Below are 19,584 nucleotides of genomic sequence, written 5' to 3' on the forward strand. Positions count from 1 at the left end.
TTGATGTTAAAATTTGTTGTCTCCTTATCTTAATTTGGTGAATAGGGTAGGACGAGAGTTTATAAAACCATAAACGTAAAATCTTAGCAAATACAAGAGTACTTAGCGGCAACAGGTACGAGTAATTGATGCCGTTCGTTATATATTTTTTTGTTTGAAGTTTTTCTCTATTTTATTGCTTATTTAATTAACTCATAAAGACGATTACCAAATACTAGGAAGAGTAGTGTGCGATGGAAATACCTACTCGTATAAACACCATAGCTATAGTCTTATTTATTCATTGAAATGAATTCTCGAAAATATCGCTATATTTTCTCATTCATAAAATAATTCGTTCTATACAAGTTAAATATATGGACCAATATGGATAAAAGTTCGCACGGTTGTTATAGGGCATATACTAACATCATGGACCGAATTTCAATCGGATCGGATGAGATTTTGCCTTCAAGGAGGCACTGTAAACATATATGGACCGATAGGGACAAATTTGTGCATATTTGCTGGAGTACTCAAAAAGGTGAACCCTATATTTCACTAAAGCCGATTTAATTTCATTTTAGTTCATGGAATTATTATGTTTTGACAAGGTTTCCATGACTTTAATAATTTTTTGCCTACGTTAGTTAAATTAACTAAAACAGAGGAAAAAATTATACACAAATGAATCATAAAGATAAACTAAATTCGCGTCTCCTACAAAATAATTTAGAATTTCTTAAAATTTGTAAATTTTACCAATAATGCGCCCATCATTATTGGTAAATTAACTAAAATTTTCTTTCATAGAGGGATCACTTTTTTTTCAGTGAGGGCATATACTAACTTCACGTACCAAATATCACACGGATTGGATGAAATTTGCTCTTCCAAGAAGCTCTGTAAGATAGATCTGGGAGTCGGTTTATGGGATCAGAATCCAAATATTTCGATGCGTTACAAACGGAATGACAAAGTTAGTATACCGCCCATTCTATGGTGAAGGGTATAAAAAAAAAATCAAAACTCGTAATATACGAGTAACAACATTGTTATATTCCATTATAGTTTTTCGACTATGGTAGTACAACACAAATTATTGCATCAACTCTACGCTGATATCCTTCACCTTGAATATATCGTTTTGGGTTGGAGTACAGAAATAATTTATTGTTGTTTGCGGTAAATTTTCAATATTTTCTTATCACATATAACAAATATTGTGCGATGGATAAGTGCAACAAATTATTGCCAGTGATATAATATTATTTGCAAATCTCGTTGAACAATATTATCATCGAATAAAGTAAATGCCAGAAGAGGGACGTTCATATGCACTGACGAATTTTTATCAATTCATCCGATACCAAGATATTATTTGAAAACTTCGGTTAAACACTTGTAAGAAAAGTGCTTGCTACAATTTTTATTTCAATGTTATACAGAGTTCAAGTATAGTCAATCAAAGATTTTAAGTGATTATGATATTTATATTTAGATACTTTATTATCCAAGGTTATTATGAGTTATATTTAAATGTCTATTCCGAAAGAGATCCTCATTCCAATTTGAAATTTACTAGAAACCAACTTATTTTACTTGATTATCTCCCCCCCCAGTATTGCTGGTGATATTTCAGAGTGTTTTGAGGATTCCCTAAGTATCCGGGTCACGGAAAGAAGTTCGCATGTCACAAAAAGAAAAAAAACGGGTAGCGAAAATGTTTTCTTCCCATTTAAATAAGGCAAACTATTCTAATATAATTTTATTATGCCCTATGACAATCCACACTGAAAAAAAGCATACTCGGTTCCAAAGATTTTGTCTTTACTTTAAAAAATTTGGTATTGATTCCGAGCCAAAGAAGCGGAGAATACAAGTAAGGATACTTTTAAGACACAATTCTCTTTTAAATTTAGGTTTTGTTTTGTCTAGGAAGCAAATTTTAATTTTTCGCTTTCTCAGCTTTTTTTCTTCATATGCTATCAAAGTCCTTTAAAAACGAGTTAACGGCAACTTTATTTTCCAAATTAGGACTCGACTTTCAGTAGAAATTATGCTATGTTTGAAGTAAAAAACTTCTTTAAAATAAAGTTTTGAAAAACATGTCCTATATTTGAACGATTTTTTTGCTTTGTAGTCAAGATGCAAAAAGACAACAAATTTAAAGACAATTTCAGTAAATTTAAAGAATTTTTCTGAATTATTAAAGTCAAGTTGACCTTAGCCTATAATTTTTTTCTTTCATGTTAAGATACCCATTTTTAAGTCAAATCACTTAATTATAAGGACAATACGACTTCATTGAAAAGTTTATCGACTTTTGGACAAGGAAAATGACTTTATTTTATAGAAATGCGTCTTCTATGCTAAGCAAAATTTGTATTCCTATTTTAAAGACATGAAATCTTTGACCACACGACAATATTTTTTTCAGTGCATGGCATTTACACTACTTCCGGATTCCTTTTGCACACTCTTAATTGATGTAAAGAAGTGAACTTTACCATTTATATGTTGTAGTAGATATGGAGAAATTGTTACAAGACGAAAAATGTTCAGTCAATTTTAGTTAAATTTAGCACTTATTCTTACAATATCTCAGATGCTGACATTGATTTTAAATTTCATAAAGGTTACCTTGGCGTTGCTTAATGAAAATCGATCCATGAATTTGTAATTGGAAATAGATGGCCCCAATAAAGGGCCCAGCACTAATGGGATACTTGAAACTATGAACATTCATGCGAAGCACAAATTGATCAGATAAACTTGGTTCAATATTCTTGAGATGTAGTTCTGAAAATAAAAACAAAGTCGTACCTCTTGAGCATGAAGTAGACAAACAGTTCTCCCCTTTATTGGCATTCGATATTGTCTAACCTGTTATGACCCTTAAATGCAATCAGAGGCCACTTGAAACATTTCATGATTTGAGGATGATTCTGATGTCTTATGGAAAATAGGGACAAGTGCATGTATGTATATAGGAATACATTTGTTTGTGTAAGTGTTCCCCGTATCATTTGAATGCAATTTGATTATTAAAAAATTCTTAATTAATTCATTTTTCCACTTTTATTGTTATTTTTGCTCTATCATTGTTTGGCGTTTCACAATCAATTAATTTCAATTTAACTGGCGTTGTGACCAAAACAGACCGATCAATTTCATGAACACACGCACTCTGCATGCGAGAGCATAAAAATAAGTGTTACTTCGGGCCTCTTTAAGGCAAAATAGAAAATTTGTGAAAGTAAATCATTATAACTATACTCACAAAAAACATTTTCTGTCTTCAATCACGAAATTAATTTATGCAATTAATTTTAATTGAAATGTCTTCAATCACAGAAATTATAGTACCAATTAAAACGTAAATTGAAAGTCAATTAAAAAATTTATTTAAAATTTTTGTTATTGATTTTTGTTTTAATTAAAAAAAATGATTGAATTAAATTAAATTTTTAATAGAAAGTGATTTTTTCACGACTACTTTTCTTTAATAATCCATTTTAAGGAATGCAAACTTTGTGAAAAATTGCTTTGAGCTATTCTCATCACACCGAAAAAAAAGCATGCCCGGTTTCAAAGATTTGGTCTTTACTTTAAAAAATTTGGTACTGATTCCGAGCCAAAGAAGCGGAGAATACAAGTAAAGGTGCTTTTAAGACACAATTCTCTTTTTAAATTTGGGTTTTGTGTACTTGCTTCTAGGAAGCAAATTTTAATTTTTCGCTTTTTCAGCTTTGTTTCTTCATATGCTATCAAAGTGCTTTAAAAACTAGTTAACGACAACTTTATTTTCCAAATTAAGTCTAGACTTCCAGTTTCAAGTAAAAAACATCTTTAAAATAAAGTGTTGAAAAACATAGAGAAATGCGTCTTCTATGCTAAGCAAAATTTGCATTCGTATTTTTAAGACATGAAACCTTTGTCCTCACGACAATATTTTTTTCAGTGCAATTTATAATACAATTTGCCACATATATTTATAATTTTATGCCATTTTTATTGATTTAGTTTTCACTAAACTCGAACTTAGTACTAACCTTTAATTGGAAAATTTGTCTGCGTATATAAGATCTGGCGATATATGATGTTATATCTAATACTATCTATATAATTAGAACTGTCTAATTTTTGAGATCTAATAAAATCCAATTCCCTTTAAGTTACATGTAACCAGGTATAGCGATTTTTCGGATCCGATCAAATACAGTCATTAGACCCTTCAATTTTTAAACGGGCACCCTAAAAAAAAAAACAAACAAAACTAAAAATTTTAAAAATGGACTATCCCGGAGATGTTTTCAATTCGAACCATTTGAGGTGGTTTTGTAGGGGATTTTGTTTTTTGGTCCTGCATTATGGATTTTGTCCACGCAATCCGTAAATATTTTCGCAATGAGGTGTATTTTACGTAATCCCATTACGAGCAGTTTCTTTATCGGTCATTTTGTTTGTCTCCTTACTCTAGGAAAATATTAAGACCTAAAGTTACCGCTTTCATCCATGTCACTACAGAAGAGCTTTTCATCTGGTGAATAGTGCTCATGAATGAAAAATGTTTGTTTTCTGTACTATTTGACGACAATTAGTAGACCTACACTACACGACATAATAATAAAGACGAATAACATTTACAGTAATCCCTGTTTAATTACCTCCAACCTTTTGGGTAATTTTCCGAGTGAGGTATGTAGTCATCTTAGCTTTATTATCTTCAAGAGGTAAATAAACGTATGCATGGGTAAGTAAACGATGCTTAAAAACATATAGAAACATTGCATTGTTTGGTCTTATTTAAAGTAATCTTTAATTTTAGTTTGATTCGTATTTGAGATTTCGGTTCTCAGAATTTTGGTATTAAAATCCATAAAATGTCTGTAACCGTTGTAAACCGACATTGACATTTCTATCAGTAATTCAATTATCTTAAGTAAATTCTTTTAACCGAACAATTCTTCAAAGATTTCATAATCGATTACACTGATAAAAAAAGCATACTCGGTTCCAAAGATTTTGTCTTTACTTTAAAAAATTTGGTATTGATTCCGAGCCAAAGAAGCGGAGAATACAAGTAAGGATACTTTTAAGACGCAATTCTCTTTTAAATTTAGGTTTTGTGCACTTGCTTCTAGGAAGCAAATTTTAATTTTTCGCTTTCTCAGCTTTTTTTCTTCATATGCTATCAAAGTCCTTTAAAAACGAGTTAACGGCAACTTTATTTTCCGAATTAGGATTCGACTTCCAGTAGAAATTATGCTATGTTTGAAGTAAAAAACTTCTTTAAAATAAAGTTTTGAAAAACATGTCCTATATTTGAATGATTTTTTGCTTTGTAGTCAAGATGCAAAAAGACAACAAATTTATAGACAATTTCATTAAATTTAAAGAATTTTTCTGAATTATTAAAGACAAGTTGACCTTAGCCTATAATTTTTTTCTTTCATGTTAACATACCCATTTTTAAGTCAAATCACTTAATTATAAGGACAATACGACTTCGTTGAAAAGTTTATCGACTTTTGGACAAGGAAAATAACTTTATTTTAGAGAAATGCGTCTTCTATGCTAAGCAAAATTTGTATTCGTATTTTAAAGACATGAAATCTTTGACCTCACGACAATATTTTTTCCAGTGTAGCATATTGCACATAATACTTGGGCAATTACATTGAACTCAAAATGTAGTTTTTTGTAGTTGCCAAATTTTTTTGAACAATTATTACGAGTACACCAGACAAAAATTTGCATGCCATACATTTGTAAAAATGTTATGTATTAAGGGGGCAATTATGCGAATGAAAACCTAAGGTATTTTACTTCTGGGAATAAAATTCTTTAAGAAGTTGATCGAGGTTAAAAATTAATGGACGTTAATTAATCGTGTATTTTTGTATTAATAAATAATATGGAAAATAAATACACTGTTAGAAAAATATGTTTTTCATATGTTCCGATTTAAACAAAATGTGTTTCGGGCACGATTTTAAACCACAATATATTTAAGTGCAAACATGTAATGTTCCTAAACTAACACTAAATGTTTGGGACATCTATGTTAATATGTTAGAATATATTATGTTTGGGGTATGAATGTTTCATAAAAATCATATGTGTGAATACAAACATATATAAATTTACAAATTTCGACTAAACATACATATGTTGTGATATTTTATTCAAAGTGACAGAGAGAGTATAGAGAAAGAAATAGAGATGGAAACCGGGAGAGTTGACGAAAGATATCAATATAACACAGCAAAAGAGTCAAAAGAGAACAATTTCTGTGAAACCGCTTGTATGTTGTTTCGGAAAACTGTTTTATGATAAGGCCAAAAATTTGATGTGTTTAAGTCTAAATATTATTTAATTTGAATAAAGAGAATATACATTCTGAACCAAGAGAATAGACATTTGAAAAACAAACAGCTTATGTTTTCGCCTTGAGAGCAGCATTTTATGTATGTGTGGACATGTGTTTTGTTTATCATTTTGGCATTATGGGCACAATTTTTTTCTTGGTTCGTTAAAAGAAATCAGGGGTCTTCATAAAAATAACGAAAGGGCACTATACTCCTTTTAGAGTATAGTGCCCTTTAGTGACAGTAAAATGAAATAAGGAGGAAATAGTGAAAAATTAAACAGTAAAATGTAAAAAAACAAACTTTAGTTCTTCTTTATTAAAAAGTAGTCCACGAGGAGTTGACGGACACCATCAAATATAAAAGCGGGCATTAAGTTCGAGTTTTATAGCTAAAACAATTTAAAAAGTTTATTTTCTTTAAAATGAATTATTAAAGAAAAATAAAAGGAATTTTAGAGCGATGGTGTTAAATGCTAGTAAAAAACTGTTCACTCCTAAATAAATTTATGTTTATATTATAAAATTATGTATGTATGTTTATACTCGACTCCACGTTCTTCTTTTGTTAGTTTTTGAATTCCTTCCAAATTTTAAAGTTTTGTACAAAAACAGTTTTTTATTACAAGATTGTTATTTTTTCAATAAAAAATAATATTTTATCCAAAAATCAGTAAATTTCGTTTATATCAAGCACTGTTACTGACTATAAATCTTTAATAACGCATATTTCGAAGTTTCATTAAAAAAAAAATAATATAGTATAAATATAAATGTGTAAATTAAAAAAAAAAACAAAAAAACAAAAAAATGTTCGGTCGGAGCAGGGATTGAACCCACGACCCTTTGCATGCAAGGCAGACATGCTAACCACTGCTCCACGTGGCAAACAAATGTATGTTTCTGTTAAATAATGTTATGTTTGCATGGGCTCGTGGGCGCTGCAAACTATGCTATATAAATGTAACTTAAAACGATAATTATCTACTGGTGACTATAACAGCTACGTAGCCCAGTGGATAGTGTGTTGGCTTACAAACTGTATGGTCCTCGGTTCGATTCTCCGTGCAGGCGAAAGGTAAAATTTAAAAAATTTATAAAAGTGAATAATTTCTTCAACATTATTTGTATTACAGAAAAAGGTGCCAATAACTAAAAAATTTCGTGGAAGTGAAAATTACGAGTATGTTAGGGAATGAGCACAATCGTGTTTGGGAAAAATTCTTCCAAGCATATAATATTTTTGGCTCAAAATGCTTCCAAACATATAATATGTTCACATAAAACAAACATATTAATGTTTCGGCAGTATGCAATAATATATGTGCTTCCTGCAAAATATGTTTGGAACATATGTTAAAGAAGCGATTTTTTTTGAGGGTGTAGGGATACAGGAATTTTGGGAATTAAACGTGAAAGTATGTAAGCGGGAATACTGTAAAAATAAAGATTATGCATAAGCGTAGGAAGGCCTCTGGGGAGGGGGCTTAGACCCCCCCAGAAAAATTTTAGCCCCCCCCAGAATTTGAAACTGTTCTTTTTGGGTCTAGAAGTGGTGCAAAATTGGCGGAAAAGCAATGAATGTAATATGAGCTTGTCATAGGGCAAATGTTCACGGTTTCAACAGGCGTTGCAATGAATTTGCATCACTTCTTAAGGTGAGATCCGAATTCAGTGTTTTGAATGTGAATTAAAAAATTTTGTGATATTTTCCCAAATAAATAATTTTTATATAGATTTTATGATTTTTAATGCATTCTGACGCTTGTTTGAAACGTTTTTCCTCGAATAATTTCCAAACTTATCGATTTTTCTATAATGGATTTAGCAGTTTTGTGGCAAAATTTGAATAATTTGTACCAATTTATTTATTCTTACTCTTTTTTTAAACTATTTAAAAAAAAAAAAAATAAAACAAAAAATTATACATTAAAATATGAAAAAAAATGAAGTAGTTAAAATAATTGAGGACATTTTTGGAAGTACTTTTAAAGTTGTGCCTTTAGAACAACTCACAATTTTCTTGCTGGGAAAAGTGTGGAACTACTTTTAGTTGCTTTATTATAAATTAATTGTCGAGTTATTTTGATGTCCAATTTTTTATTCAATTTTATGAAATAAAACATTAATTGAACCTATAAGTTCAGTCTATAAATATTTAGCTAGGGGGGCTATAGCCCCCCCTAGGAAAATTGTCTAGCTACGCTAATGAGATTATGTAACCTAGATCCACGTATATATAACATTAATACTATACATTAGTCTTTAAAAGTAAAATAAATTATTTTTAAACTAAGACTTAAATTGAATCTGAAAGAAAGATATTGGCTAGCAATTAATCTAACTTTTTGGTGTATATGTAGACATAAACAAAATATGGCATTTTTAAGCAAGCAAAGACGGTGAAACGAAATTATGTTACAAAATCCCTTTAAGAAAGGGCATCGATTTAAAATTACCAATATACATAAGGAATAGTTGACGTTTATAAAAAAAAAACTCCCATTTTTTTGAATATACGATTTTTCTCCACAATCTATTTCAAACAAAGACTCAAGTCCACATAAATTAAAGTGTTTGCCATACAAACCAATAACTCAGTAGCCTCCGGCAATTGTGTGATGTATGGTGGTATAAACGACTGCCTGTTGTACACCAATTCATTGAAATTAATTTCGTTTATAAATTATATCATGGAAATATTCCTTCTTTCTTCTTCATCTGAGCAATAATCGGGGATAAGGGAATACCAAATACTCTACAAACTCACATGGGCTGGGTTTGTATTTGAATGTAGAAAGGGAGAGAAATGAACGGACTTTGTGTGACTCACGTCCAACACTTTATTGGACATGTGTAATATTCTTCAAGAGGGCGGGTGTCTTGCATTTCAATGTAAACTTCTGTATGCCGTGCACGGTATGAATTTTAGATCTGGAAAATGGTCTTGTAGTGATCATTCGATTCTTGTCTTGTTTGTTTGGTGGCTACTTAAATTATCATTTTTTCCTGACCATTTTGGGCTATTAGAATATGAACGTGCAGTTATGTTTATTTTTCCTAATTATTCGAGTTTTTCATTCAAAGACGAAATCTAATTATGAAGAGGATGTTAAAATTCTCCGTATTATATACTAAAGTGCTATTTATGCACGGTCTTCAAGCTTTGATATTTAATATTTGTAAAATATCAATCATACCGATTCAGATTTAGTTATAGTTTCTATACACACACTCAAAAAAAAAGCGAACTAGTTCACGGAATTATTATGTTTGGAGAAAATTTCTTTTACTCTAATATTTTTTTTTGCGTACGTTAGGTTAGGTTAGGTATAGTGGCAGCCCGATATTTCAGGCGCACTTGGACCATTCAGTCCATTGTGTTACCACAGTGGTGAACTTCTCTATTATCACTGAGTTCTATGCTATGTTCAATGACAAGGGACCGATTCTGAACGGCGTTCCACATTGCAGTGAAACCACTTTGAACCACTCAGGAATGTCACCAGCATTACTGAGGGGGGATAGTCCACGGCTGAAAAACATTTTGGTGTTTGGTCGAACCTGGGTTCGAACCCACGACCGTTTGTATGCACGGCGGACTTGCTAACCATTGCACCACGGTGGCTCCCATGTGTACGTTAGTTAAATTAACTAAAAAATATGACAAAAAAAAATTATACCCAAATGAAGCATAAAGATTTACTAAATTCGTACTTCTCACAAAATAGTTCATGATTTCTTTAAATTTGTACATTTTACTACAAATGCGTCCATCTTGAACTTCGTATGGCAAAGACATTCTTCCAATTTTTTCCTTAAAACTACAAAATTTTATTTAACAAATGAAAAAAATTATTTATATCCAATAATTTTTTTTTTTTAAATTTATCGAAAAATAATTACTTATTTTGTGATATCGGGGTGATGTCAGCATTAAAATTTACTAAAAATGATCTAAATTTTCTAAAATTAACCCTCTAATGCCCCATTTTTTGCCAGCTGATTAAATTTTCAATGTTAACGACACAAAAGCAAGAGAACTAAGCAAGAAAAATTTATACCGTAAAATTCAGCATATGCTGCAAAGCCTCTTAAATAGTTTCAAATAAGTTTTCTTTTTATTTTGCCCAGTTTTGTTGTCTTAAGTTGTGTTTTACTAAAAGCTTTCTAATTTAACGAAGCCTGCCTAAAGGCAGGCTTGGGCATTAGAGGATTAACCAAAACTTTACTTTCTGGTGGATTCACTGTTTTTTCAGTGCATATATATGGATGTCCACAGATATGGCAATTTTTCGTGTAACGACCGATGCAATTCAAATTGGTTCGACTTCAGGTCTTTATTACTTTTAATGATATTGATTCCGATATAAATATATTATAATAATTTTGCTTTTATACTGTTTTTTGCTTATTTTATTGACATTAACAAAAGTGGGAAACATTTTGTATACAAATAAAGTACACAATTTTACTAAATTTTAAATTAGTTCATATTTTCTTAAAATGGGTGAAGTTTATTTAAATTGCGTTGATAAGATTCTGAAATGAGTAATTTTGTAATGAGTAATTATTCTTAAATTGTGCATTTCTTTAACTTCATATGGCGCTAAAGACATTTTAACAATTCTTAATTCCAATTTTTTCCTTCAAAATATGAAAATTCCTTTAAAACAGAAAAATAATTATTATCTAATAATTATTTTTCTGTTTTAATAAGAAAAATAATTATTATTTAATAATACCCAGAGAAGGAATACGATCACCCCAAACATGTTTTAAGAACAAAATGTTATTTTTGGGTGGTGATCATGTAACATAGCATGGTTTTCGCAACCATGTTATTTTCTCGGAAATCATGTATTTGATTTCGGCAAGCAGATTATATTTGACGAGAAAATAACATTTTAGTGACAAACATGCTACATGGTCACCATACAAAAAAATCATTTTGCTCTTGAAACATGTTTGAGTTGATCATATTCCTTCTCTGCGTGTAATAATTTTTTTTTCTAATATGACAAAAATTATATACTCATTTGTGATATGTTGCAATTACTAAAATATTTTAAATTTTTTAAATATAAACCTAGATTTTCTTTCATGATGGGTTCACATTTTTCTGGGTGGAGGTAACCAAATTAAAAAATATTCTACAATTAAAAATTGATTAAATCTTTATGTTCAAAGTGATCACGTTCTTACTATAACCAATTTATCATTTTTTTTTTCTAAACAAAAAAATTTACGAAAATCTAAGAACATTTTCGTTAGAAGTATTCAAATTATCATAAACAACACGAAATAGTTGGGAATAACAATTTTCGTCTGATTTTTATAAAAATTTCATAAAACTTACATTCAAAGTTGTGGTTTTTGCCTCTATTTTAAAGAAGCTGGATTTTTAAACTGTTGTTAAGTGCAGAGAGTGGTGCTCTAAAATCTTAATCATTACAAAAATAATTTCACTATCGATTGTTTTAAAGTCTAAATGAACCAAAAAACCAAAACATTAGGCTTTTTTTTTGTTTCATTTAGACTTCAATATAAGCATTACGTAGGTTGTGAGTTACATTTACTTGTATCCCTATTTCCAATTCGCATGACACCTGCCCACGAATTTCAATACAGATTTCGATTTAAAAGCCTAAAAGTATGCTTCATTCTCGAAATAGATATGGAAGTAAAACAACAACTTATACACACACAAAAATTAATGATTTTTTTTGACAATGGAAACCTTTTTTACAAAGGAGACAGTTATCAAATTTTGTAGCAATGGGGATTTCGTCCATATTACGAAAAGCGAGAGAAATTTCACTCACGCACTTTCATGATGTGAAAATTCATAGCCATAATCGAACAACTTTTTAAGACTCGCACGCTCACGAGTGGAACACATCTATTTATGAACATCCACAATCGGAAGAAGGAACTCACGCACAAAAATGATTCACGAAAACTCTGGTCTTCTCGTGACTCACGAAAATTCTCCTCACACGGGAAAATAATCGTAAATCATAATTAATTTTTGGAGTTAAGTTTGAAACGTACATTCGCCTTGTTGACTCCCGGTTCTCCCATAAATCACGTCTATTTCGCGTCATGTGCACATCTCTTATACAATTGATATTTCTGTTTAAATAAAAACAGCTTATATAGTTCAGTCCTATTCGAAATCGAAACTCATGAGATGGAGAAGAGATCTCACTGCGTTAGTGTGCCTAATCGTAATATATACACCGAAAAAAATCCGTAGTAAAACTAACGATAAATGTAACTTATTTTTATGGTAAAAAACTTGTTTGTTTTTAGTTAAATTTTATTCATTATTACAAGATTTTCCACAACCCAATGACATTTTCCTATTTTTAAGTACATCTCAAAGATTTTATGAACTAAACGTAAGTATAAAGTTCAATGACCATAGACATAAGTTCAATATGAACTAAAACAAAAGAAAATTTTCATACGATACCCCAAACTAGTAAGAATGAACTATGGTTAAAGTGGTCGTGATTTGGCACCAATGATTTTCTGCTTAGCTTTTAGTTCATTTTTCTTATATGAGAAGGTGCAATTTCGTGAGTTGTAGTTCAACAGTATATCAGGGCATATTTTTTCTGTGTATATCCTTCCTAAGAGAAATTTCAGTGTAGTACACAATTCTATACCGCATCTTGCTTAAAAAAAAAAAACTTAAGTATATGTACTATGATTAAGTTTAATTATCACTAAGAATTTTCGTTTATTTTTCTATACAAAAATAAACGATTCAATTATTTTACGAAATACTGGAAAATCATGTAGGAACTCTCATTAACTTCTAAATTCATCATTTGGAGCTTTTTTGATGGCGTCTTCTCAGCATAAATTCAAAAACCCAAACTACTAAAGCGAAACAGGATAACGAATTGATGCCGTGAATTGTGTAACCATAGCCAAAATTGTCGGTCATTAACCCTGCAAAGAATTTAAAACATCAACAATGATTTTTGGACACACTGGCATTACTTACCCAACAAAGGACCCAATAAGAAATACGTAATGGTATGAAAAATCAATTGCAATCCAGATGCAGCTGGTAAACGTTTTAGCGGTACATAGCTTGGTATAATCAAGGGTGAAAATATAGTACGGAAACCCTTTCCAAAACCAATCAAAGCAAATGCCAAAACAACGATGAGATATGAATCAGTTATAGCTACTATCAAACGACCCGTAGATATGGTCACAATACCAAATCCAAACAATACTTGATTGGGAAGTTTAACTTTCTCCAAGACAAAAGGACCTAAGAAACGCACCGAAATATCCACCACAGCCAATAGTGACATTGCTCTGGATATCTGTGTGTCACTGTAGCCAAAGCTATTGAGAATAAATGGCGTCAAAATGGAGAAATTGATTTCGCCAAATGTCATTATGCTGACGCCTGCCGCTAAATTAACAAAAGTGAAATCCTTCAAGAGATCTAAATCGAAGAACACTACAACTTTTTGCCATAATGAGACTCGACCATCTGCGAGACTATCCTCATTTCCCATTTCTGCGCTTTTCCCATCCTGAAATGGAGTTTGCATTAGAAGCTTTTCTTCAATACATGTACACTGATATTCGCCACCAGCGGCCGATTTGGAATAAACACTGGTTTTACTCGCATAACGATCCAATTCATCTCTTTCGCGATTGAAATAATTCGGTTTGAAGAGAGAGTTTTCTTCATTTGCAAGTGTCTCTTTGGTATTTTCAAAACTAACTTGCTTGCTGATACGCCTTCGGTAGCGCTGATTCTTGTAGCGCACAGCATTCTTTTCGGCTAACGATAGTTTTGAACCGTACCAACCGTCATTTGCTCGAGCCATCATAGGCGTCCCAGGTTCGGTAATTTCGAATCCTGGTTTTTCAGGATCATCTTCATTGAATATATACTGCGAGGAGAAAATGCTTCGTTTCCGAATGCTCTGGTATTGACAGTATTTGCATTTGTAATTCGGCTCTATATCGATGTGTGTTGTTTTCGATAGGGGCTGATTAACTGCAGAGGGACGTTTCGGGGAGTGCCATAATACCGGTTGCAAAGTCAATGCACATAAGAAAGAATTTAGCACGATGGCTGCATACACCAATATGGAACCTTGAGATCCATAGTGAGCCATTAGTAATAGGGATATATGAGGAAAAATAATTGGTCCCAAACCAGTCAAAGTCCATGAGAAACCCGTTGCTTTTCTTCGTTTGGTTTTGAAATATGTATTAACGGCCAGGGAAGTTGAAGACATACAAAGCCCCAGACCAATACCTAGAAGTTTAACCAAGTCTTAATATCAAGCACAATACGAAAATGCCTACATACCATAAATTGCTGAGTAGCATATCAAGTACTGAACAAATGTATCACAAAATGCTGATAGCAAAACTCCGACGAAAGCCATTAATCCTCCAAAAGCTCCCACCTGTCGGAATGTGAATCTGCGAAACATGGCACCATTTACAAGACCCACAATGGAAGATAGAGCCATTTCCACATTAAAAATCGTTGTAATCTCTTTGGCATCAAATCCAAATTTCTGCATTCGATCTCTGTAGATGAATCCATATTGTTGAAGTGGTGGAAATAGGGAAAACTTTTGAAAATTTAAAGAAGGTCATTAATTCAATGAGAACTTGGAAAGCTAAAGATAAATCAGATAGCTAACTTACATTACTTAGACCAGCTGCTATACAGACTACCCAACCCCAACCACCATCTGGGGCTACAAAGTCTGGACCCAAGTCACTTTTGTCTCTGCGCTTCTTCTTTTTCTCTTTACTTTTCCGTGTTCCATTGGAAATATTTGGTACTGCGTTGGTATTCTGGTTAATAAATTCTTTTTCCGGCATTATGCGAGGAGTATTAGTGCTAAAGGAGAGAGAGAGAAAATATTAATGTCCACACGAATCAATACTTGCGATTCTAGCTCAAGAAACTTAGTTACTTAGTCTAACGACATGAACAAGTATAAAAGGCCTTAAAACAAGTATATACGGCCTTAAGTTCGGTCGGGCAGAATCTCAAATACCCACCACCATTAATCAAATATAATAGTTTCCTTTGAAAAATCACCAAAATACCTACACTGTTAGAAAAATATGTTTTTCGTATGTTCCGATATAAACAAAATGTGTTTCGGGCACAATTTTTAAACACAATATATTTAAGTGCAAACATGTAATGTTCCTAAACTAACACAAAATGTTTGGGACACATATGTTAATATATTAGAATATATTATGTTTGGGGCATGAATGTTTCATAAAAATAATATGTGTGAATGTATACATATATAAATTTACAAATTTCGGGTATACATATATATGTTGTGATACTTTATTCAGAGAGCGACAGAGAGAGAGTTAGTATAGAGAAAGAAATAGAGATGGAAACCAGGAGGGTTGAATAAAAAGATATCAACATATAACAGCGAGAATAAAATGAGAGCAATTTCTGTGAAACCGCTTGTATGTAGTTTCGGAAAACTGTTTCATGATAAGGCCAAAAATGTAATATGCTTAAGTCTAAATATTATTTAATTTGAATATTAGAATGAGTATTCGGAATAAAGAGAATAGACATTTGGAACCAAGAGAATAGACATTTGAAAAAAAAACAGCATATTTGTATTACAGAAAAAGATGCGAAGAACTCAAAAATTTCGTGGAAGTGAAAATTATCTGAGGAAATGAGCACAATCTTCTTTGAGGAATTCTTCCAAGCATATACTATTTTTGGATTCAAAATGCTTCCAAACATATAATATGCTCACATAAAACAAACATATTAATGTTTCGGCAGTATCCAATAATATATGTGCTTCCTGCAAAATATGTTTGGAACATATGTTAGAGAAGCGATTTTTTTTGAGAGTGCACACAAAAAAATAACTGCAAATAAATATGAACAACTTTATTTGTATATAAATCTGCTGATGCTCAACAAATTTATCTATTGAATATGAGGCATTTGTTGCTGAAATGTGTTTGTAGATGCTTGACAGAGGAAATAATAGAAATGTTCTGAATTTTCAACAAATTGTTTTGTTGCGAAAATAGTTGACTGCTATTGATATGAAAACAAAAACAAAAATACAAGACTGGTTACGCGCACATCGCTGAGAACATGTACGAAAGCTAAAATAAGTATGCGAAGAATACCGTTAGAACAAAATGAGTATGAGCACATGCATGTGTATGATAGCAAGCAAAGAGCTCTTTCATCAGAGAATACAGAAAAGCATTTATAAATGTCTGTGAAAAATTTTTATTTTTCAATATGGTAGTTTCTTAAATGTGTTTGTTGTATGAGATAATTAATAAAACCATATTAATATCGGGATTAGAGTTATTACAATTCTAATTAACTAGATTATATATCACTGGGTAAAAAGTTGTCAAAATGCTTGCTAGACCCTGGACTACTCAAATTTAAAATCGTAATACATTTACAAAACTGAGTATAGGATTTTCGACACAAAAATGTTACATGTTCACCGTCCAAAAATAACATTTTGGTCATATTCCTTCTCTGTGTGTACTTAACAAAATATCTCCAAAATTGTTCCTGCAATTTTGGTGCAATAATTCTGGCAATTTCAATTTAATTTTTTGTCAATACACCAATAAATTTGTTACAGTCATTGATAGACTCCAACAAACCGCATAAAATCTTTTTCGTTCAAATTCAAAAATATTTGTTGAGGATTAAATGCAACGTTCAGCAACAAATATTTTGTTGCTCAACAAATTACTTACAAATTATGTTACTGAGAACACAAATTATTTGTTGCCTTCTGATGGTAACGATTGCTAACAACTTTTTTGTAATAATGGTTATTAAAAGTACAAATTAGTTTGTTGCAGGAAAATTAACAAATTTTGTTATTGGTTTTCCAACAAAAGTTATTGGTTCTCAAACTTATTTTTATCTGTGTGTATACACATCATATTCGGCACACTCACATGCGGACCTAATATATCTCTACATTTCGAATTTCAGGCAAAACAACACACTTATTTATGGGCTTACAATACCTGTAATCGGGGATCAGTTGGTATGGGGCTATATAAAAACCTGGACTGATATAGTCCATCATCGAACTTGACCTGTTTACAAACAAAAAAACGAATCTGTGTCAAATTTCAGCACGATTGTGTCATTATTGGAGACTGTAACGGATTACAACAGACAGACGGACATGATTATATCGTATTAGCACTTCTTTCTGATCAAAAATAAATACTTTATATAGTCGGAAATCGATAAATCGATTTGTTACAAACAGAATGACAAACTAATTATACCCACAATACAATTCAATGGTATAAAAAGGTTTTACATTTAGAATTTGAATCAACTTGCCACTTGCAATATATTTTAGTCAAAATTTTCTTTTCCTTTCATGATAAAGGGTGATTCTTTTGAGGTTAGGATTTGCATGCATTAGTATTTGACAGATCACGTGGGATTTCAGACATGGTGTCAAAGAGAAAGATGCTCAGTATGCTTTGACATTTCATCATGAATAGCCGAACGATCTGCCACAACGTCGAATTTTCAGTGAATGGGCCCTAGAAAAGTTGGCAGAAAATCCGCTTTTTTATCGACAAATTTTGTTCAGCGATGAGGCTCATTTCTGGTTGAATGGCTACGTAAATAAGCAAAATTGCCGCATTTGGAGTGAAGAGCAACCAGAAGCCGTTCAAGAACTGCCCATGCATCTCGAAAAATGTACTGTTTGGTGTGGTTTGTACGCTGGTGGAATCATTGGACCGTATTTTTTCAAAGATGCTGTTGGACGCAACGTTACGGTGAATGGCGATCGCTATCGTTCGATGCTAACAAACTTTTTGTTGCCAAAAATGGAAGAACTGAACTTGGTTGACATGTGGTTTCAACAAGATGGCGCTACATGCCACACAGCTCGCGATTCTATGGCCATTTTGAGGGAAAACTTCGGAGAACAATTCATCTCAAGAAATGGACCGGTAAGTTGGCCACCAAGATCATGCGATTTGACGCCTTTAGACTATTTTTTGTGGGGCTACGTCAAGTCTAAAGTCTACAGAAATAAGCCAGCAACTATTCCAGCTTTGGAAGACAACATTTCCGAAGAAATTCGGGCTATTCCGGCCGAAATGCTCGAAAAAGTTGCCCAAAATTGGACTTTCCGAATGGACCACCTAAGACGCAGCCGCGGTCAACATTTAAATGAAATTATCTTCAAAAAGTAAATGTCATGGACCAATCTAACGTTTCAAATAAAGAACCGATGAGATTTTGCAAACTTTATGCGTTTTTTTTTTTAAAAAGTTATCAAGCTCTTAACAAATCACCCTTTAGTTTCACTCATATTTTGATGCCCTAAGGAAATTTGTTTATTCAAATCCATATTCTACATTTATTTATTATTAACCATCATTGGATTTATTTTAGGTAGCATTCATAGAAGTCTGTAAATTCCCCTTTAAAATTTAGCACATTGGAAATATGTTTCAAGACTATTTTTGCAAAAAGCACTGATATATCGATTAAAATGTTATCAACAGTTAATTAAATCGTAACGTCATAAATGCGATAAGCCCCATGGACTACAAAACAATGTTCATAGTTCGGAATTTTAAAAATAAATGCATTATGTTAAAGTACAATATTTCATTCACAAAAGTAATGATGGAAATATAACGCACATTTATATATATTACGTACTACTTTTTGTTACATATTAATATATATTCTTATTGAAAAACACACATTTCGACGAAAAAAATTACGACGGATCCGACTATCTACGCGGTGTGTAAGATTAAAAATGCAAAATTATACGTTTGTTTATCAAATATGTTTGTTGTGATTAGAGGTTTCTTATAATCGATAGTTACTGAAAATATTTGAATTTATTCCGAAGTGGTGGTGCTATCGCTCTCAAGTTCCGACTAAACTAATCGCCAGTAGAGCTCTTTAGTTTTGTTCAGGTTATTCTACATTTTGTGAAGGTTATTTACCTCAAATCAATGTTAGTTGCTAAAACAGTTAAAGAGTTCTTAGACCTCTTTCAAATGTTCTTCTAAGAGATGACAAGCGGTTGATGGAATTTCAGATTGAAGATCCAAACAGTTACTAAGTCAAATATAATCAACCGACAATTCGAGAGAGAGAGAGAGAGACAAAGAGGAATGTTTTTATTTGCTCATAT

The 19,584-nt window shown here is 31.7% G+C and overlaps 1 protein-coding gene across 4 annotated transcripts; it reads right to left on the reverse strand.

Moving 5' to 3' along the window:
• Positions 1 to 13,070: 13,070 nt before the first annotated feature.
• LOC142228057 (uncharacterized) lies at positions 13,071 to 19,312 on the reverse strand. 4 transcript variants are annotated; one of them, XM_075298355.1, is made up of 5 exons: positions 19,143 to 19,312; positions 15,056 to 15,254; positions 14,709 to 14,979; positions 13,371 to 14,654; positions 13,071 to 13,315 (listed from the first exon to the last, which is right to left on the reverse strand). In XM_075298355.1, exons 2-5 carry the CDS (start codon positions 15,233 to 15,235, stop codon positions 13,188 to 13,190), a joined length of 1,863 nt encoding a protein of 620 aa, XP_075154470.1. In that variant the 5' UTR covers positions 15,236 to 15,254; positions 19,143 to 19,312; the 3' UTR covers positions 13,071 to 13,187. The 4 variants fall into 4 exon arrangements, with proteins under 4 accessions (XP_075154470.1, XP_075154468.1, XP_075154469.1 ...); XM_075298353.1 differs by having other exon boundaries at positions 19,098 to 19,312; XM_075298354.1 differs by having other exon boundaries at positions 19,079 to 19,312.
• Between the last annotated feature and the right edge of the window lie 272 nt (positions 19,313 to 19,584).

Source organism: Haematobia irritans, chromosome 3 (assembly GCF_050003625.1).
Source record: "Haematobia irritans isolate KBUSLIRL chromosome 3, ASM5000362v1, whole genome shotgun sequence".
Taxonomy (NCBI): domain Eukaryota; kingdom Metazoa; phylum Arthropoda; class Insecta; order Diptera; family Muscidae; genus Haematobia; species Haematobia irritans.

Excerpts from the sequence above, each read along its gene's own strand:
- LOC142228057 (XM_075298355.1), bottom strand. The coding sequence starts at position 15,235 with ATGCCGGAAAAAGAATTTATTAACCAGAATACCAACGCAGTACCAAAT. Across the intron at positions 14,980-15,055 it reads TAGCAGCTGGTCTAAGTAAT|TTTTCCCTATTTCCACCACT; the intron begins GTAAGTTAGCTA and ends AATTTTCAAAAG. Across the intron at positions 14,655-14,708 it reads ATGCTACTCAGCAATTTATG|GTATTGGTCTGGGGCTTTGT; the intron begins GTATGTAGGCAT and ends TTAAACTTCTAG.